Here is a 21,940-nt window from a genome sequence, read left to right as displayed (position 1 = left end):
AGAATTTTAGACAGGAGGTCTTTACAGCCCCAGAAGGAAAGGCCAAGGACTGAACAGGGGCTGTTTGCATCCAGCACATGTGCTTTATAGCTCTTGTGCAAAATGTGATCTTTGCTTTGTGAGACTTTCGACACTTTCCTCTTAAGAAAAAGCCAGACCAGCTATGGTCAGCTTTTCAAACCTTGACGACTATATGTGGTACTAGATAGAAGGTTGCACATGCACATGTCCACACATTCAGTTCCTTCTTCAGTGAGGAAGTCAGATCACTGGGAGATGGAGATGTCCTTCCTCTTTGCCACTCTCTTTTCCTCAGTGTCCATTACCATCCCCACAGCAGTGTTAGTTGTGGAGGAACAACAGTTTTCGATGTCTGAAGAGTGCTGGGAAAGATCAAGGCCTCTCCCACCTTCAGAGCTCACCTAAGAACTCCTAATAGGTGCACCAGTCACTTCTTGTAGCCCAGCCCAGCCAGAACAACTGAGCTGTAGAGAAAGCAGTGGAAAGACGCATGGCACCCACAAGTTGCCCACCTAGCTCACAGGTGACAGAACATAAAAAACCAAAATTGAATAAAATATTTAATATTTTATTCAGTATTTAAGCCCTCTGTTCGTTCTAACTCTGCTTCATTCACCTTTTTTTTCTAATGTGAAACTCTAGTTGCTCTGTTTCTTTATTATTTCATTTATATACTTACAACTGGGTATGTTTTTACTTTAGGTAATATCAGTACAACTCCGATCTAGTTCTCAGTAAAAATTTCACTGAAAGAAATTCCATTAAATTAACTTTGTCTTGAATGTGAGATAGTTTATAGCACTATACTCAGCACAAGGCTGTACCAACATGAGTTCTAATAGGAAGAGCTGTAGGCAATACACAGATTTATGTGTTAAAAAGCTCAGGTGGGAACAATTTATAAGCTTAGTTCAAAGTCACATACAACAATCACGTAACAGTATATACATTATAAAGGGTGAATGTCAAGACTGCTTCATGCAGAACGGGTTTGCTTCTTTTATTTTATTTTTTGGTTCAGAAACTTGTAACAACCTGCTATTTTTGTTTCATTTTTGAAAGGCAGCATGAACCAAATGTTGAGGTTGTGAAACAAGATTTCTGCAGGACGGACCTTGACTTCAGATGCTGTATCTTCAATGTTAAAACCAGATTTAGGGCTCTTTTAATCATAAACAATAGATATTAGAGATGGAGTCTACTAGGAATAAAGATATGAGGCAAGCAACTTTTGTATCTTCTGTCTCATAATGAATGATTCCAGATATTAGGATCTTCAAGGGAGGCCATTTTGAGTGTGCCATTGTCCACAAAGGCTCTGTTTATGGATCTGTGGAAGAGATTTTCTCCCAAACGGCTGCCAAATTGTGAAACACTCTCCCCAGCAATGCACTCAGTTCCCACTCTTGCTACTTTTAGAAAGGATTATACCAGATGACAAATCTACATCCTAACCTATCTAATCCTGCCCATTTGGTACTTTTTGCACAGCTGCATCTTCATGCTGGCTGCTCACCTTACAGGAAGGATGATAAAACAGCAGCTGGTGAAGTACCTTTCCTTGTCTTCAGGACAGTCATTGAAACTAGCAGGCTCCCATATTCTATTTTCTTTAAACAAATATAGAGGAAAATCCCAAGATAGGAGAAAGTTAGCCATGTTAAACTTTTACAGCAAAGAGAAAACAAAAGAATTATGTGGCACTTTAAAGACTAGCAAATCTCAGTTAGCATTAATGTTTGTGTCTGTTATGTTTTGTTGTTGCAAAGGAAAAGTTAGAAAACAACAGTGCCAGTGCTTTAGCAATCTGACGCCTAAAAGCAACAAGAGGAAATGCAAAAGCTTTACTTGAAGTTAATATTATTTGCAAGACCTCATCACTTTTACTGGCCCTTCGACAAACTACCTGCCAGGAAGACTCACTTAGTGAATCTGCAAATCATAGCTGTGTCAAAGACCCTGCTAATCCCAGCTTTTCCACAGCAATGTCTATGGAAAGAGCCCAGAGCCAGGGACCACTTATTTGCTGCTCTCCTTTCAGTGCACTGCTGCTCCAGTTCTGGAATCCCAGTAATTTCTCTGTCACGTTATGCAGGTGGCTCTCAAAGCATGATTCCCATTGACCAAAATCCTATTGCATAGCATAGTATAGTAAATTGCACTAGAGTGGGCCCATTGAATCCATGGACAATGTGAATCAACTGCTCCATAAGTTCCATTGATCCAAGTGGGTCTACTCTGTCTGTGACTTAGTACGCTCAAGTAAGACACAGCTAGAATAAGTCCATCTAAATCAGTGGGATGTACAGTGGAGTTGGCTCACTGAGTCCCCATGGATTCAGTGGAGCAATTTACTATGCAATTGATTATGCTAAGCAACAGGATTTCTGTCACGGAGTCATATGCCTGTATTCCTTATTGTGAGCAGCATGCACATGACACATAGATGCATACATTCAAATGACTCCTCCTATAAGCTCCCTTCCCTCAGCTCCACCAATATTTCATCTTTGGAACAGAAGTGTAATGGGAAAGGGAAAGGTTATGCTCCATGCCAAAACTCATTATATTTTTGGAGAGAAACTGGGCAAATGAATTAGAAAGAAAATAAAATTAATTAGTCAATTAATAAAATTTTTTAAAAATTGATATGTCCTGAGGGTGGAAGGGTACACTGGATGTCACATATGTTTTGTGTTGTGTTTTAAAGTGGCTTAGTATATGTCTTCTTTTCTATTGTTGTACCATTTTTTAATGTTTCTACAAAAAAAGAATAATAGTGTAATGATCGGGGAGGGGGGGCAAAAAAAATGCTCATGATATTTTCAGTCCAGTTCAAATTCAAACAATAGTCCCACAAGTGCAATAGAGTAGTTTATGAGAAGAGGAATGAAATACAAAACAAAGAGTGGCTCAAGCATGACTAGCTGCATAGCATTTATATTCATGCTCAACCCTGCAAAACAAGCTGCACTTGGAATAGGGCACCATGGATCCCTGGGTCTCATCCCCCAAAGTACACTACCTGTAGAACATTCTTTCTATCACCCAGATGTTTAGGAACCCAACTTCCGGAATTTCCTGTGGGAGTACTGGCTAGGTCCAATAGAAGCAAAAATGCAAAACATTTGGAAGGCCCTAATTTCAAGAAATGTCCTTGAGATTCTCAAACAAATTTGAGAATCTAAAACTAACTCAAAAATTCATTTATTTGAGAGTAAACAGCATCAGGATAAGACTAATCTAAAACCTATCAACTGCAGGTTTATTGGCTATCTGTCAAAAATTACTTCAGAATGCTGTCGATTTTATGAACTAAATTACATATATTTTAGCCTCTTTTTATGTTTCTGATGTTTCCTTTACTGCTGCACATGGTGCTATACAATTATTGCCTGTTCATTAATGAAACTAATGCTATATTGGGGGGTATTTTATATTCCCCGTAATCACAGAGATAAGTTTGAGTGACTAGTCAGAGGAAAAACAACCAGATGACCAAATGGGCTGAGGTAATGAATCAGATTTTATTTCAAGACGATTCTTTACTGTGAGATTTTGTGGTTATGATAAATGTTTCAAGTCCAAGACTTAAAAGCTAATTTGTAAGAATTATGATGTTGACAAAGCAATTCAAGGAAAAGGTTAAATAGTATATTGAACAGTCAAGCAATTCTATTTTAAGTACATAGTTCTGGATTTTGTTTCTTTGCTATACAATCAATCACACCACCTTGGTCTGGTTGTTGTTGTCTTACTAGATAAGTCCTGCCTGCTGGAAAATCACACTTGCCCTTCGCCTCAAGTTCAACTGTACAGTAGGAATTATGGGGAAATCACACATTTGTTCCCATTCGTGGGATAAATCGCTGGAGAACAAGCCTTAATTGTTCTTCTTGTTATCATAGCTTGCAAAACTATAAATATTATGATGTTTATTGGGGGGTCATAAGAACAGCTGCAAACATAGTATTTATCTAAAATACAGATAACCCTGGAACCACACATTTGACCCTATACTGCTTTTAGATGGCTTTTACTACTAGGGGCCCTCAAGATAAAATACTCTGGCCTGGTGCCAAGGTTGGTGCTGCTGGACAAATGCCAAGGTGCACATTTGGCATTTCTCCTCTCCTACAAGCCCTACTGCTCCTCCTCCTCGCTTTGCGGTCTGTTCATCTGCCAAGTAGGCAACCAGTGAGAAGAGAGAGGAAATGCAGCATCCTCCTTCCTTGCACCTTCTTCTGGGTGATGATATACACGGAGTCTCAATGGAGATGGTAAGCAAATGAGCAGCAGTGACTGTGGTGAAGGGATGGGCTAGTTCAGGCACTGAGGTCATCTTGCCAAGGACTCTTGCAAAAATCTGCAGCCAGCCCCAAATGGATGGATGTGGTGTTTGTGTTCATACATTTTGAGTGTAACCTAGTGAAACTTTTTATAGAGACCATATATCCATTTCAAATCTTTGTTCCTGTCATTCTACTCATAAGAGGAGCTCCCCAGGCAATTTAGAATAAATTAATTTATGATGATGATTATCAGTAGTAGTAGTAGTAGTAGTGTTATTAACTAAAATATTTAAAGCTAAAAATGGTAAGTATACAAAGACAAGTAGATCAAACACTAAAAGATACTAAACAAAATCAATGCCAAAACGCCAGTATATAATATAGTATATTGCTATAGCTTCCAAATTATTTTCAAAGGCAGCCGCATGTAAAGCACATCACAATAATCTATAGCTACAGTACAAACATGGATGAACCAAGATTTGAAGCAACTAGCTACAGAAATTACATAACTCATACTGAGTTCTTCACTTGTCAATAACTGAAGTATAATTACTACACTGTGGTTGTAACATAATAAGGGATAATAACATGCCTTCCGAGGTGTAACTGTTTTAGTTATTTTTACAATTACAAAAGGATGCCCCCACTGTGTTAATATATTTTGCATTTCAGATGAGCAACCTGTAAGAGTGTGTGTGTGTGTGTGTGTGTGTGTGTGTGTGTGTGTGTGCGTGTGCGTGTGCGTGTGCGAGCGCGCGCACACACACACATGAGTACTTTTAAGTAACTGAGTATTAGTTCTGTTATTTCTGAATGTGAAATTAAAAAGTTTCTTTTTAACATCTTGTACATACTACTTGGGGAGCAGCTTTAATAATGTTAACAAATTATTTTTTTACAGTAATTTTCCAAACTCTGATGTAACAAATGCTTCTTGGGATCATTAGTGTTTAAAGCACAGCATGGCTCATACAGAATTTGAAGAGAAAATATGTGCTATCTATTTCAATTATAGAAACATTCATCTACAGCCTTTCAGTTCCTATGAAGCCTGTATACACTAGGGACTCTTTTCGTTTAAAGAAATTGTCCATGGTAACCTTGTGGTCTCTAACCACATAAATGCTGAGAAATAGCCATTTGTACTGTCTGGCCACATCCATCCATCCATCCATCCATCCATCCACCCATCCATCCATCCATCCATCCATCCTTCCTTCCTTCCTTCCTTCCTTCCTTCCTTCCTTCCTTCCTTCCTTCCTTCCTTCCTTCCTTCCTTCCTTCCTTCCTTCCTTCCTTCGACACCCAGTCAGAAGAAGGCAGGCCAACATATTTGATTAGTCTTACCAAGTGGGCCACATACAAACTTTATGCTAAGTTGCTGGTCGCTAAATGCATCTTATACATTGGTTTTGCTCCCTGGAAGATCATGGTGTTATAAGTCCTTTAATATGTCATTTACCCCAAGTCTCTTTGTTGGGCAGCTCTCCTGCTGGAGGGCGGAAAATAGTAACCTGTCTCTTCCTTCAGAATGGTGGCCAGGTCAAGAAGTGCTGACGGTACAATTGTTAACCCACTTAAAGGAGGTGCATACAATAACCTTGGCAATGGCACTTCTAAGAATCTAATAGCCAACAGGATGTGGACTGAAAAGGAAAGGATGGTGGAGCAGGTGGAGGCTGAAATGTTCTGATGTGAGGAAACACTTTCCCCAGCTATCTAGCGCCTCCTACTGGAGGAAAAGAGATTTCATGCGGACCTTGCTGTTTAAGACTAATCCGCTTGCAAATCACCGTGGTATGTGATTAAGCTTTGGAAAGGTGAGAGCAAAGGCAATCAGTTGCCTAAGAAACAATTCGCTGCACTTTGCTCTTGAAAATTGAAAGCCAACCATTAAAAAAAAAAGGCTTAAAATTTCTACTTAATAGAGGCCAGCTACTTGTAAAGATGAAACACTCTCGAGAAGGCTGCTCAGCTAAATGCCATCACAGCTGCAAGTGTCAATCCTTGGCAATTCCCAGCACAGCCTAGGAATTATTCTTGTAAATAAAGAACACAGCTAGAAGTGCTGACTTTTTCTGATCAAAAAAGTGTCCTGGAGACAAACGGAACATTTTTAGGTCAGGCAAAGGCCTCTGTTTCTGGTGGGCCTTTTATTAGTTTCACAGGCAGCGCTGCGCTTAGAGAGTATAAAAAGCTACATTTCCTCACTGTGATTGTGGTATTGTCTAATAATATTTCCACTTTGTACAGGGTTACAGAGGGAGCTTTTTAAAAAGACTGTATTTGAAGAAAGCTTTAAAAATCCTTTCAGGTAGCAGTTTAAATAACCACAACGGCAACCCAATCTCCCTCATGCTCAAATCAAACAGAGGAATTGTAATCGCCATTTAAGAAGGTCTGACCAATTTTTAATCTGTTAAAAATTGTACTTCTGTTATGGAATGTTATGCGAGACTGTTTTTTAAAAAAATGAAAATGTATAAAATGGGTTTTGACTATATCACCACAAAACTTTTTAAAATGGGCATATATTATCTACTAGGTAGAAGAAATCTACATTGTCTGAGCTGTCTACCCAACCATGTTTATTTCCAAGTTCTAACTCACAGTAATACCAAGTTTTACATCATTGTAAGAGAAGGGGGGCAGATGACTTATTTATATCTATGGCACGTCATGAAGCTATTTTTAACAAACTGCATTCTGATTTGGGGTCTAGACTTCTATTCTAAAATAATATATGGAGCCAGACTTTATGATGTCATGCCTGCTGCAACATATTTAGAGACAGGAATAAACTCTTATATATCCTGAATACCAGTTTTCTTGTCCTTATTTTAAATACAGTGCATGCCTCTAGGCACAGATGCAGCAGTAAAGGCTTTCTGTTCAGGACAGAAGTAAGCAACAGTGGTTTATTAGGTGGCCAGACAAATGCAGAATGAACCAAAACCAATGAATTTGCAGTTGTCTGAGCTGTTCCCAACCCTAGATACCCCGGTTTTGTCATTTTGTACTGCCTATCATCCCAACTCACCAACCCTCCTGGTTAGGGTTGACGAAAATGTATTCCAGCAACATCCAGGGACCCAGTGTTGAGGACCACAAAGAGATCTGATAATTCATTAGCTCCAGCTAACCCTGTACAGTACTTATATACCGAGACAGTTGCAAAGATAGTGTTCAGATAGCACATGGGCAGTGACTACAGATAAAAGTACAGTTGAACAACCTTAGCAGACATGCTACAACCCAAAATGTTCCTTTTTGCCTATTTAGTTTAAACTGGGCAGAAAGCTGACTGGACAGTTATCTGCTACCTTCTGTCCCGTGCCATGTGTTAGTTTCCTTTTTCCTATCTGCTTTAAAAGTCAGCTGCCTGACTAGTACTGTATCCATAAAAATAAATAAATAAATTCCCGATATAGAGATGCACTGGATTTTTCACTACCAATGTGAACAACCTCTTGCATTTTTAAAAAGAGGGTCGCAACCCAACTGGAAGCATAGCAGGATTCACACAACTTGCTGGGTGGCTGCTGATCAATTATTTAGCCAGGCCTAAAGACAATCTGCTCTTGGAGTAGGTGGGGGAGAGTCAGGAATGTTCCTTGATTTATTTTACAAGGCAGAAGGTTCACCTTTCATCTCTCCAATGATAACTGCTCTATAACTGACCCTGAAAAGGGAGGTGACTTTGATTTTCATCTCCACTTTCCATTCTTTCTCCAGGTCAGCTGATTTCATCATCCATAGAAACCACATGCCAGCATTCCTATATTTGCACTTTGACAGGCAGTAACTCAACATGTCAGCAAACTCATGAACCTCGGACACAGACAGCTCGATTTTCTTTAATGGAAAACTGCTTTTCTGCCATTGTATGGAAGCATACTAAGCTAAATTAAACCAATATTTACTCTGAAAATGGAGTCAGGCAACAGCCTCTTTAATATGAGTGCTACCTGAATGAGACTACTTGAAACATCCTATATCTATCTGTATCTCTAACTATATCTACTGCATGTGCTTCCTTATATTGCCTGCCTTCCTCTCCATTCTAATCCGCAAATGCATCCCAGTTATGTCAGTGGAGCTGATCTAATACTTAAATAAGTTCAGGGTTATGCATGAGCACATATTCCAACCATTAGATAGAACACGGAAAGTTTTGGAGCATGCTGTAATTCCCAAGAGCACTGATATAATATTTCGCTCCAGTCCTCCTCTGTGAAACCCTTTCCAAGGAACACTGCCCCGACATGATTGAAATTCTCATGAGCACTGCTATGATATTCAGCTCCACCTCTGCTCTGGGAAACCTCTTCCAAAGAAGTCCATATTTCTTTCACTATTCATGTTTGAAGGGATGCATATAAATTTAAACTGTTTCAAAGGACTGGGTGGGTCCATAAGTGCTCTCCCCACACCCCAAAAATATTACCGAAAAAGTTGGAAACCCCCTAAATCCTTGTATGTGTTGACAAGAACTTGAGGGAAAATCTACTTTGTTCAGTATTTGGCAAGGTTGAGTTACTGTGTAATGTTACTATATGATTATGTGCAAACGGATCTCTCTTTAAAGCGATATTATGGGAACATGCATACTCTTGTCTGAAGCATACCTAAAATATGCTTTAGATAGATAATGAACAAGGGAGCTTCAAAGCTTCAAAATCACCCAAATTCGTACTAGAGGCCATTCAGACAAACCTCCGTGAATTTGCTGCACATAAAAGAATTGCTGTCAGGTACAGACACAATGGACACACATTCCCAGTCACAGTTCCATAGTACTGTAGCTGCCTGTCACATTCACAGGTTAGCAGGTACACCGAAAACTTGTCTGGTAGGAAGTGTGTGAAGCATCATTATGGTAGTAAAACACCAGCAAGCAATGCACTTCTATGCCATTTATATAACAATATCTGTGTTTATCACAGCCAAAGTTTTGCTAACATTTTCAGAGCCACTGCAAACCATTGCAAATCCAGATCTAGCCCTGACTATAGGCACCGTCAGATTCAACAGGGTGCAACAGCCAGTCCTTTCTTCCAGTGAGGATACTTGTCTGATATAGATGCTTGTAAAGATGAGCTCAAAATACTGATCTTACACTTATAGATATATACTTTAAGTATATAATGTATGAAGCTGTGTGTAGAAAACAGCCACATACTGTACATGCAAGTTTCTTGCAATTCGAAGCAACACTCTTTAATTAAACTAACACAGTTCTGTAACCAATAGAGTGATGCCTTGCAAGACGAAAATAATTCATTCTGTGAGTCATTTCGTATTGCAAAAATTTCATCTTGCGAAGCGCGGTTTCCCATAGGAGTGCATTGAAATTGAATTAATGCATTCCTATTCGTCTTGCGAAGCACGGCCATAGAGAAATTTGTCTTGCGAGTCACCAAAAATTTGTAAAATGCTTTTGTCTTGTGAATTTTTCATTGCGCGAGGCATTCATCTTGCGAGGCATCCCTGTATTTGTATTTTGGGCTATCTCAAGTGAATGAATGTAGACTGGTGAAATCACTACTTTTTCTATTAGACCACCAATGTATCATGTTACTATTAAGTAATCCATAACTATATTTCGCTGCTATACTGGTAACATTTAGTAAATTAATGAGAAAAATTATTGCAGTTTTGACAATCCATTACAGTTTTGATTTATTAATATTTAATCATCCTTACATGCTCCGACTGTCTGAAATCCCATTGACTTCAACTGAACAAATTACTAACTGTATCAGACATGTCTTCAACATACGCAGAAGGACACAACAATGCTTTGAAGGATCACATTGCTATCTTTCACACCTATGAAAGAGCCAAGTACAAAAAGGCAAAAAGATATTCACAATAAAATGAAACATAAACAAAACAAAACTATTTTTGTACTCACTGTAAGACTACTGTCCAAAGAGAATCTTTTTCCAAATTCCTTTTTGACTAGTTGCTGCTTTTTGTCCATGGCTGGAGATACTTTCTTGTGTGCTCTTTCAAACACGCCAGGCTTTTCCTATTTTCATTGAAGAAGAAATATTCAAAGATGCATTTTTAAAATATGCTGTTTTGTTGACTCAAAGAAAAATACATTACTTGTGAATCAGTTAACTTAGCTCAGAATTTTCTCAGTTACAACACATATTTAGATTCCACACTGTTCAATATTTCAAAGTTCTAAAACAAAAACATTTTTTAAAAAGCAGCAAGCAAGCAGAAGGCAATGGTACTCATATCTGGGAAAGAGAAGCATTGGAATGTTTCAGTGGTGCTTGCATTGCATTGCTGAGAATTCTACCAGCTTTCTTGGATCATCCCAATTTGCAGCCTAGAAACATTAGGTACATTTTAACACATTTTTCCTATTCAGCAAAAAATGTCTGAACACAGTTTGCAAAACTATGTATTTTTAGTTGCAGACTTTTTTTCAAATGTAAGCATGGTTTGGTGCATTTCTTTTCCTTTGTTAAAAGAAACAACAAGTCTTAGAAATGGAGGATTTCAGACAGAAGATACACTCTGTCCCTTCCCTGAACTTTAGAGGTGTAAAATGGACACTTTCAAATGGATGCAGTGAATTCCTTTTCCATCTGTAAAGAGAAGTAGTCACCATCTCTTGAATCAGTATTGATTGGACAGACAGCAGTTGTAATGAGATTCGTATCTCTTTCCACCTGTTGGGAAGCAGCAGTGTTGTACATATGCAGAGCCAGCTGGTCCATGTACTTACAGTCACTGAAATATTCCACTAGCATGCATAGTGGAACATCACAGAATCAGTGTCAGGTAAGACTGAGGATTAGTTTTGAAGGACGAGTAAGTGTGGAGCAGGACATCATGCTGTGGTAATAAGCACTGCCAACAATCTTTGTTCATTGATCGCACGCCTGAATGAAACCCACATAGTACCCTCAGTGCATGCATTCAGTGAAGAAGACAAAGTCTGCTGCCATCGGATACTGTGAATGCATTCTTCAGCGACTGAATAGGATGCTGTGAAATTGAAACTCTTTGTTTATGGAAGCAAATTTGTGATTTGTCATAAGCTCCCTTTCAGTTGTGACAGCATCTCATGCGTAGGACTCCCTCATCATGGAACTCCTCCTGATCAATGGAACTTGGGCCAGGCTATAATTCCAAGAGGAAGCTAAAACTGTACTATGCAAAGGGCCTTGGATATATAGATGCTTTTAGAAACTGTCTTTTGCAGAATGTTTTAAATCTGCTTTAAATCTGTTTTGAATGTTTTTAATTGCTTTGAGTATTTTTAAGTTATATTCAATTATTTTAAATTTACTGAAAACTGCCTTGGGAGCCCTGGTGAACAGAAAGGTGATGAGAAAATGTTTTAAAGAAATACATAAACACATGTCTTGCATACGTCTGACAGTTCAGGAAAAGATAAGATTTCCCTCTGAACACTAAAGCAATGCCGGTGAGCTTTCCCAGTGTTGGTATGTAGAAATCGACACAGAGGCTCCTCACAACAAAACAGCTTTGTCAAGCAACATATTCATCAGCAGTAAACATGTGCTAAAATGAAATGGATAAATTTGTAACATGTATGCCCATTGCAAATCTGTACGAGTTCAAAAACCATGCAACTACATTTTGACTGGAATCCTACCGATGTCTGCATAAGGTTTGCATAACTTGGCTGCAGCTAATTGTGGCTAATGAGTGAGGTGCCAGGGCACATATTGGTTGCACAACTCGTTACATGTGGCCAGACATGTGACCAAGACAAGTCCAGTTACCTCATTAATGAGTTAAAAGTAGTCACCACAAGTTATTCCCTGGAAAAGATCCTGATGTTGGGAAAGTGTGAGGGCAAGAGAAGGGGACGACAGAGGATGAGATGGCTGGACAGTGTCTGCGAAGCAACCAACATGAATTTGACTGAACTCCGGGAGGCAGTGGAAGACAGGAGGGCCTGGTGTGCTCTGGTCCATGGGGTCACGAAGAGTCAGACACAACTTAACGACTAAACAACAACAACACAAGTTATGCAGACATTACACAAACACCAATTGGATTTGCTTCATTGTGTTTTTTCCAATGCCAAAAAAGCCCAGAAGATCCTTGTGTTACATGAAAAATAATCATGTAACAAGAACATGAGCAAGAACATGGTCATTCTTTCTGAAAGGCACTAGAACAGACAAGCAGGCCAAATAGTAAAATATTCTGTTTTTTAAAAGTATCCAAGACAAGACTGACTGAGGTTAAGTTGTTATATAGCAGCACTACTCATGAAGGCAGTGCTGCCAAAAACAAGAGGGGTTGATCTTGTGGGGAAAAATAGAATGTATGCACCCTGTTTTGCAGCATACTGAATCTTTTCCAAAACATCAGAAATACTTCTCAGAACCTTCTGCTTCTCAGTCAGATTACAGAGGTAATTTGGTGTAGCTTGGAACAGCTTCACAAAAGTTGATTTGACAGAAAATATCATTTGACCTACATCTTGCTCCTCCTCAGGAACAACAGTACAAATACCCAACCAATGTAATTTATTACATTATCCCTTGTGTAAATCAGGCCATCACAATGATCATATTAACATCTTCCTCACATTAGCTTTCCACTGTTATTCAGTCTTATATATAGTTATAGATGCTACCCGAATTTAACATCCTTATCAATAAGATCTATTTGCTAAACCATTTCTGAAATTTGTATCCCTCCGAGTAGTCAGTTGGATTTTCAGTGCAGCATATAAAAGACTTTAAAACAAACAAGAAGAGAGCAAAACAATGAAACAGAGCAAGAAAGGTCAGAAACTCCAATCATTGAAATCCCATAATATTTTAAAACATACTTTTAAAAAAGTTTAAAGTTAAATGTGTTTAAAGACTTTGAAAAACAAGGTCTTTGTTTAGCACTGGAGTAACAACAAAGTAAGGGCATGTCCAGACACGCGTCCGTCCCCACACGGTGTGTTGCTGGGGCAAATTGGTCCGCTCTTTTTTCCAATTTGCTTGCAGGGTACCCCAACGTGCACCTTTTTGAACACCTGTCAGGGGCTTCTATTCTTTTGGTGTGCATTGGTCCACTCTAGTTTAATCCGTTCCCAGCATGTGTGGTCACAGGGAATGGACTTAAATTTGAGCCTTGCAGCTGCACAAGCTGCCAAGGAGCCTTCCGACATGAATTTCTGGTACCATGAAATGGCTTACTAAACAAACCAGGATATTGGCAAAAGGCGCATTCAGGAATGCTACAAAAAACACATTTTTCTTTTTTACCTCTTTTTTTCGTTAGGGTTTGTCAGTTGCATGCAAAACAGGTGGAAAAGGCAAGCCCATCTGGAAGGCAAAGAATGAAAGCTAAGGCATGTGTGGATCCACAGCAGAGTGTTAAGAGTCTTTTTTATTTTTACCCAGATTCAGAGATTATGTTGGGGAGGTTTCTTGTTCAGATGTACACACACCCTTTCCTTTTTAAACTGCTCTCTCTCTCTCTCTCTCTCTCTCTCTCTCTCTCTCTCTGTGTGTGTGTGTGTGTGTGTGTGTGTGTGTGTGTGTGAAGTGCCCCCCCTTTTTGTCTCCACTGACAAGATTGAGGGACAGTAGGAGACTGCACACACCACACCTCCGCAATTCCCAATATTTTCTCCCTGCCTCCTCTTTCTTCCGTCCTCCTCTCCAAATTGGGTGCAGCCAAAGGAAAGCACAAAGGGCAGAAAGGCACCAATATGCCTTTATTTTTACCCGCCTTTTATGTTGGCCACCGATGATCGGTTGTTTTCTCTCCCTTTGCACCACCACATGGAGCTTGTCTCTCTCTTTCTCCCCCTCTGTTAGCTGCCATTCCGAGCCATACTGGAACCTACACCCCTTTCCTTTCTCCAAAACTCTAGCTTTTCACATACTTGCCACTTCAGGATATCGGAAAAAAGGTCACTGGAGGTTGATATTCCATTTGGACATGAGGATCACACTTAATGCCATATTGCTCCAACCATATCCAATCCTATTTGGACTGTGCCAGCCTGCACCAAAGGGGCCAGTCTGGACATGTCCTAAGCCTGCCTTAAAAGAGCACCCCATGGGCAGAGGACCAGCATTAAAAGGCTCTCTTGTTGGCTAATACTCAGAAAGTACTTCTGACATGTGTAGAATGTCACAGAAGAAAAAAAACTCTCTACTAGGTATCCGGATATTAAGTCAGGCAGTATATTATCCCTTTTCCCTCAAGCATACATGGTTTTCCCTTTTATCCTCACAACAAAAACCTTGTGCAGTGTAGGTCATGCTCAGAAATAAAATAATCATTGACCAAAAATTGACTGTGCATGTCATGGCAATTTGCAGTCTCTGCAACAAGACTACTTCAAAACTCTAAACTCTGCACAGTGCCACTGCAAACATGTTCCTTTTCATATAAAGGATAGTTTGCCAGCACCACCCTATCTGTGAATAGAGAAGCCATGTACACAGAATCCATGTTGTAGCAGTAAAGCGCCAGTATCAAACTGAATCCATGCTAAGACACAAGTCACAGCAGAGGCCCACTGCCCATCTCCCAAATAACCTGAGCACACTTCCCTCACTTCTAGTACAGTACTTGTTCACTTGCTCTCTTCAACAGGAGAACACAGAGAAAGGGCAGCAGCTCCATTTTCCACGCTTTTCTGTGGCCCCAGAAGGGTCTGCCCACAATCTGGAGCCAACACTGTGACATCACATTGCTTGGTAATGAGATCAGGTCATTTGTAAGCTCCTCCTGCTTCCAGAAGAATTCTCCCTGCATTTGATACCAAAGCAGGTTTTTCTCCTTGCAGTTTTATTGCAGTAGTCAGCTGTATACTAAGAATACTTTCATTTTCCATAGTAGTTTACTGCCTAGTAAACCAATTTATTGCAGAACAAAATTTACCAGCACCATCCCGCGTTCTACTCAGGACCACAGAGGACTGCTCATTGTAAAACAACAGTGTTAATTGATAGTCTTACCTCACCTTGGTCCATCAGAATAAGATTGCTATCCCATAACTATTTTTTTATCTTTCAAGTACTACGTTGCCAAAAGTGTTATCACACTCTGTAGTCATGGTACCTCCACAAAGCATGAGAACATTTTGATTGGGGACTAAAATCAGGTCAGTGAAATCATTATGTATTAACACACCCGTTACCCACCCTTCTCTGGTATTCAGTAAGCTGCTGTTATTTAAATGTTAAAGCAACACAAACAAGAATTCAAACATTCTCTTCAGAGGTTTTGGCTGCTTTTTAGAACCACGTGAAAGGGGGAAACAGAAAACCTGTTGTATGCATCTACAGTATGCCGAGCCTTGTAGGGAAGCAGAAGCAATAGTAGTGCAGTATAATTTGGAAAGACATAGGCACCCAGTCAGAGAAGCAGTCTCTCTAACCTGTTCCTGGCTATGAGGCCAGGTGGATAATGCCTAAGTCCAAAGCCTGCAGACTGCATGATTTTTCTTAACCAGAGCCAACAGAGATTGAACTCGGAGCTTCCAGATGTTAACTCCCTGTTTTGGAATGGAGCCATTTCTGAATTAAAGCTCAGCTTGTAATTTGCATGCACGTTTGAGGTACTTGATCAACAAATTTGTAAACAATGATATACCAAGTGAATACATGGCCAAGGACAACAATTAAAATGCTTGTCATTAATTAAAAGAGAAGAATTTGGGACTTATGCTGAATGCTAATATTAATAAATTGGTGAATGCAGCATGAAAAGAAACGCAGATCAAGGGACTCCTTTTCTAAATGAAAGGAAGTGTGATTAGTTCAAAGTTAGGCTGGATTCATAGAAAAAGGGAAAAATGTACTACAGTGGCAGGGGGCATATAGACTGGAGTCAGCAATCTCTCCATATGCATTTCCCCCCTTTTGGGGTGTTTAGAATGCTGTGCCTGTAATTAGCAGCTAGTTGTGTCTAAAAACTAGAACGATAATCCTGTACACATTTCTTAAATTCCACAGTAGTCAGTAAAGGTTAAGCAGCCAAACTATGCTCTGGATTACAGTCTTGCCAGAAGAAGAGCAATTGGGAGCCAAGCTGTGCCATTACAGATAACCTTAAGGAAATTACTCAAAACTGATGATGGTTACGGAAAGAGATTTTCACACCTTGCTTTGTTTTGTCATTTGTCATTCGGACCTAAGGGCAGACTTCATTTGGAAGTATGATTGCTCATTCACAAAGTTCTGCCAGACGTTTGTGGTATAAAACATAAGCAGATCCCAGCTTCTAATGATGTCGGATCTATAACAGAGGTGGGCAATTAATTTCTATAGGGGGCCACATGAAAAATCTGAACTGTGTTCGAGGGCTGAACCAACATTACTTAAAAATGAAAGATAAGCAACTGATCAACTTTAGACAAAAAGATATAAATGGTTTTTGATGTTCAACTTGTTCAGTGAAAGAAATCCAGTCTGTCTTGGGCTTGAACAAGTGCTTGAACACCAGTCTGAAGCGACAACCGGCGGGCCGGACAGGAGCAGCTCGCGGGCCGTATATGACCCTTCGGCCGCACTTTGCCCAGGTCTGATCTATAAAATGCAGTTTATTTCTCAATTCTGATTCCCAGCATTTCTTCTGCCATGACAGTGCAGTTGTAATTTGGAAGCTGCCTCCCATTTCTGGGAAAGCACTGCTTCTTTTAGTTTACATCCTCTCTTATAAACAGATTAATCTGGTAGTTTACAGTAGATCACCTTCACACCAGCCCTCTGAAATATGCCCTATATCCAAGGAGAATGACTAAGTGTGCAAGAAAATCTATGTAAATTCTGAACTATCTCTGCATGTGAAATACTGATGTGTTAAATCCCATGAAGTACCCTTTCAAGAGATTCTAAGCAGTTTGACTGGCCTCAGATTTAAACAAGTGTCTCTTCTGCTTTTTCCTAAACCTCCAAAGAAAATAAGGAGGTGGACTTCATCCTAATCCATAGTGCACTGCACACCCCCATAGATTTTACTGTACTTCCTTCCCCACCCACCCAACTTGCCCTCTTTATGGCTTCCTCAGCTGCCAGCTTTTGATGATGATGCCTACTTCTTCCACCTCCTTTACTTCAAGGTAAGTCTTACTATTAGGCTGAATGAGTCTTTGGAGTCAGGAAATCTGCCTGCCTGTGAATGCTGCTGCCCAGTGTGCAGGAATATGAATAAATGATAAGGAAGAGGCTGTAGCCAATGGAGCCCAGGGCACACATTTAACCCACAGCAAAAGAGAAGGATATGGTGGTAGCAGCGTTGGCCCTCCATCCATCTAAGAACCACTGGTTGAAAGGAAAAAAAGACAAGGCAGCTGGCGTGGCAGCAGGGAAGCCTATTTTCATATTCCAGGAAGAAGGACGAAGAGGGAGCAGCATCACAGCAGCCACGCTCCTGCCATAGCAAAGTATCAGCTTCTAATATCAAGTAAATCCAGCTCTTTCTACTACATTCAGCTTAGTACCAGCTTCCAAGGAACGATAAGGAAGATTGCTTGTGCCATGGTACAGACAATTTTTCTGGTTATGTTGGACCTTTGGAACCTATCAATCAAACGAATGTAGAAGAAAGAAAGCTTGTTTATGCTTGTGATTTTGAGTGGTCTAATAAAGGTATCACCATTGAAGGAATAGCTGGCTTTACACCCTAGGAGCCAGCCTTTGGTGATGCCAGAAATGCAGCTGCTGTGACTATCCCTACTTTCTCTGCTAGGCATGGGCGCAAAGTACTTCATGCTCCTCCATCATAAGTTCTCTGTGCCGCAGCACAGCTGCTGTGTGTTCCCTGCCCCCACCCCCTTTGCCAACACCTCCAGTCACCAGGCAGTGCACATTGCTCCTTCCCTCCCAGTTGCATGATCTTCAGTCTAGGCAGAAGCCTGGACTTCCCTTCTCCACCTCCTCCAGCAGCTGGCCACTCAAATGCAGCACTGCAGGAATCCCTGCCCCACCTCCTCGTCTGATGGGCGAGCTGCTGGAGGAGGTGGAGAAGGGTAGTTCAGGCTCCTGCCTGGGTTACAAGATCAGGAGACATGGAGGGAAGGCTGATGAGTGTAGGTGGGGGGGGGGCGAGGGAATGAAAGGGCATGAAGTACTTTGTGCCCATTTCTGTTCTTCACTTCTTCTTGCTATGGACAGGAAAGAAGCTCTCACCCTACTCCCCCCCCCTTCTTCTCCTTCTTGGAGCTCCTGGATAGGGAAGGAGGCATTGACACAATTTTTTGCCATCACAGCTTTTCCTTTGGAAAGGAATGGGGGCACCCTGAACTCTGCCGCAGCCTGCGTTCTCTTTTTAGTGGGTGGGTGGGCAAGAAGCTACTGATGGTGGTGCTGCCTCCCCTTCCTCCTTCTCCCATGGGGGTAGGTGAACGCTCCCACCACCACTTTCTCCTTTAACAACAGAGGCATGTGTGCCCCCAGTGAGGAGGAATATGACAGTCTGCTTTCCACCTGAAGATATGGGACACCTTGGGTCCTCCCTGCTCCACATTGGCACAGCCATGCTAGCATTTATCTCTCCCTTCCACCATAGCATAGAGGCCCTCCTGACCTATATTTCTCTGATTTTTTTTCTGAGGTGGCCTCTATCATATGGTTAGCCTGTTTTGCCTCAGTAACCTGCTACCTTTGGCCTTTGACTCAAGAAGACCCATCCAGGCCTGCTCTTCTTTCAAGCATCTTTTTCACGGTGGGTTATACACTTACATTGTGCCTTCATCATAGTATCACCCCTGAGAGGTTACAAATGTCAAGAAAATAATAGCTACCAAATGAAATGTATGGAAGCTTTAACAAGCAATCTGAGAGGACAACATGATTTACCTAAGAGAAAGTGGAGTGGAATGGAACGGCATGAATGGCCTTTGAACATACAGCTTTCGGTAGTGGCATAAATGAAACATTTCTCTCATTTCTCTGTTTTGCAAGAAATGTGGTTCATCCAATGGTATTTGCTGTTCTTATTAGAATGTTTCTCAGTAACAAGACTATGCACATTAAATAGACACAGGATAACCACAGGCAGTAACCTTTTCAGCACTTCATACTTTGATTGGCTCTCCATTTTCATCATGAGGTTTTTTGGGGCTATGCTCTAGGGAAAGAATAAACAGTCTGTAAATTGTACCAAGGAAGACTGAAAAGGTCAAAGGAGTATTTTGCTACTCATTCATTTACATGAGGCAGATGAGGCATTTGGTTGCAAAACCAAACTCGGAGAGCAGAGTTCAGAGCAGATATGATCAAGGGAACTGAGGATTCCTGTAGAGACAAATGACAGATGGAACTCGATATAGGGATGTTCTGCAGCATTAACCTTAGCTTGCTGATCCTCCAAAATAACAATGTAGAATTACTGTCTGTTGTTTAATGCAAAGGCCCTAGGATTTGGATCCGGTGACTGCAGGCATAGAGATGTTAAGCACTGGGGTCTAACAGCTAATGATGAAATTAATCTGGATGATTTACCAAAATGTAACCCATATCTCATCCTCATGTTATGATCTCATCTTAGACATGTTTACACATTTGCCAAGTTAGTAAAATTAGGTATCTTGAAAGGAAAACTACTCAGATTAAATGCTATGTCAGTTTTATTTCTGAAGTCTTTGCATCAGAAGTAATTTATACTTTTATGTGAAAATGAGGGGCTCTGTAGAGATTACAGGATGAAATCTGGTTAACCAAACTAAAGAACTTTTTCAGGGGGACTTTTAGTCTGATAATTATATAGGTTTTCCCAGTGTCTTTTCAACCCAGGGCAGTGAGAAGATACCATAACTGATTTCCACTAAGCTTAAATATTCAATGGGAAGAAGAAAAATAACAAACAAAAAACTAAAAAAAAGAGTTTAAAAACAAAGGTTTACGTTTATGGCACATGTGGGCCCTATATTATGAAATGAATGACAGAACCAGACCAATATAGAAAAAGATGAATGAGAAATTTATGTAAAACATAAGTTTAAGGTTGTGTTTTTAAGTTACAGTTAATTAGCAAACCTCATAGAACCATTTTTCTCTGGGCACTGTGCAAATGAAAACATGAACACAAATCTGTAAAATGCCATTTAAAATCAAGACCAGTGTAACAAGTCTGAATGAAGTTATAGAAGAAGAATGGAAAAAAATCAGCATAGATTACAAAAAAAAATGTAAGAAATGCCAGGAAGATGTGTTGAGGCCAAGCCTGTGGATGGTATCACGCATGGCTTTGGTCAGTGCCCTTTTTATCTTCAATGTCTGAGAAGATTTGTCTTTCCTTTCAATATTTTCCATTGCCTGCATGACCAAAAGTAGTTTACAAGCAAAAATTAAATATTGATTTTTTTGTTGTTTAGTCGTTAAGTATCCGACTCTTCGTGACCCCATGGACCAGAGCACGCCAGGCCCTCCTGTCTCCCACTGCCTCCCGGAGTTGGGTCAAATTCATGCCGGTAGCTTCGATGACACTGTCCATCCATCTCGTCCTCTGTCATCCCCTTCTCCTCTTGTCTTCACCCTTCCCCAACATCAGGGAAATATTGATTACCTAATCCCAAAATGCATTCTGGGACTGCATATTTGTATAGCAAGGGTAGGTCATGTTTAGCCCTCCAGACGTTTGACCATACTTTCCACCAGCCCTGGGCAGCGAAAGGATGGAGAAGGTTGATGGGATTGCAGTCCAAAAACAACTGGAGGGCTGCCGTTTGCCTACTCCATTTTATAATCTGTTAAGTATGTAGCTATATGCTAAGAAAAAGCAGAAATGTTCGGTAATGCATACCTTCACTTTATGAACCAAAGTCAGCAAGATTCTAAATTATATGTAGAGCAAGTAGACAGAGAAACATAGGGCAAGAGGCCACAGGGGAAGAGTATTCCAGCAAGGCCACCTCAAACAGGTTCCCCTTCGAGAAAAGGTTGGACTGGCCATAGATCTCACCAGGCTGTGCTTGTCCTGCATCCAATATTTTCGATGGATGTTCAATAATATGCTGAGTGTTCAATAATGTATGTATATCCAAGTATCATTTCCCTCCTTAAACCATTTCCCTCCTTAAATGAGAGTGTGGCAGGACCTGGGCCCTCTTCCCTAGGAGGCTGAGCTGATGCTGAAGACCAGGTTTGCCTGCATGGACTAGGAGGTGGGGCTTTCCCTCCTTACATGAGGGTGTGGCAAATTCTCTGACTCTATCTCTAACCCTAATATGGTAAATAGGAAAGCCAATTAGCATTGCATACACCTGGGAGGCAGGAAAGTTTTAAGGGTCAGATCATACTTCCGCACTATTAGAGAGCAGGTCGGGTAGGTGGGGCTTGTCAGCCATGGAAGGCAGCCCATCTAGGAGAAGGAAAACTCCAATTTCAAACCTCCACTGCCTTGTGACTATATCCACTCATGGAAAAGGCTTCAGGAGTTAACCTAGAGGCAAAATCCGGAGCTGGAGTCCCGAAGGCAGTTTGTGCTGTTCTGCCAATTCCTGCAATGTTGCTGGAACCAGTTGTTTTGGTTCTTGCCTTTCCATTGGACCATTTCAGCAACGTGGAGAGGGGAGATTTGCTGCTTGGGTAACAGCCTATCCTCCATACTACTTTACCCAGGCTTCATGCTCTGGAGAGGACACTTCTCAATACAGAGCATGT

At 40.6% G+C, this 21,940-nt stretch overlaps 1 protein-coding gene across 20 annotated transcripts in view; it reads right to left on the bottom strand.

Moving 5' to 3' along the window:
• NCKAP5 (NCK associated protein 5) overlaps nt 1-21,940 on the bottom strand; it is a 762,731-nt gene that overhangs the window by 662,894 nt on the left and 77,897 nt on the right. For 18 of the 20 annotated variants that reach the window (XR_013537157.1, XM_072984241.2, XM_072984248.2 and 15 more), the window contains exon 2: nt 10,234-10,350. Coding sequence is in view for 18 of the 20 variants with exons in the window: in XM_072984286.2 (XP_072840387.2) it covers nt 10,234-10,350 (117 nt within the window). In the remaining 2 variants the exon portion in view is untranslated. Of the gene's footprint in view, nt 1-10,233; nt 10,356-13,582; nt 13,638-21,940 lie in introns of those variants that run through there. The other 2 variants (XM_072984258.2, XM_072984313.2) reach the window with 2 other exon arrangements.

This window comes from Pogona vitticeps, chromosome 1 (assembly GCF_051106095.1).
Source record: "Pogona vitticeps strain Pit_001003342236 chromosome 1, PviZW2.1, whole genome shotgun sequence".
In the NCBI taxonomy this organism is placed as follows: Eukaryota; Metazoa; Chordata; class Lepidosauria; order Squamata; family Agamidae; genus Pogona; species Pogona vitticeps.
The sequence above is the reverse complement of the archived record's forward strand: the minus strand, read 5'-3'. Positions and strand labels throughout refer to the sequence as shown.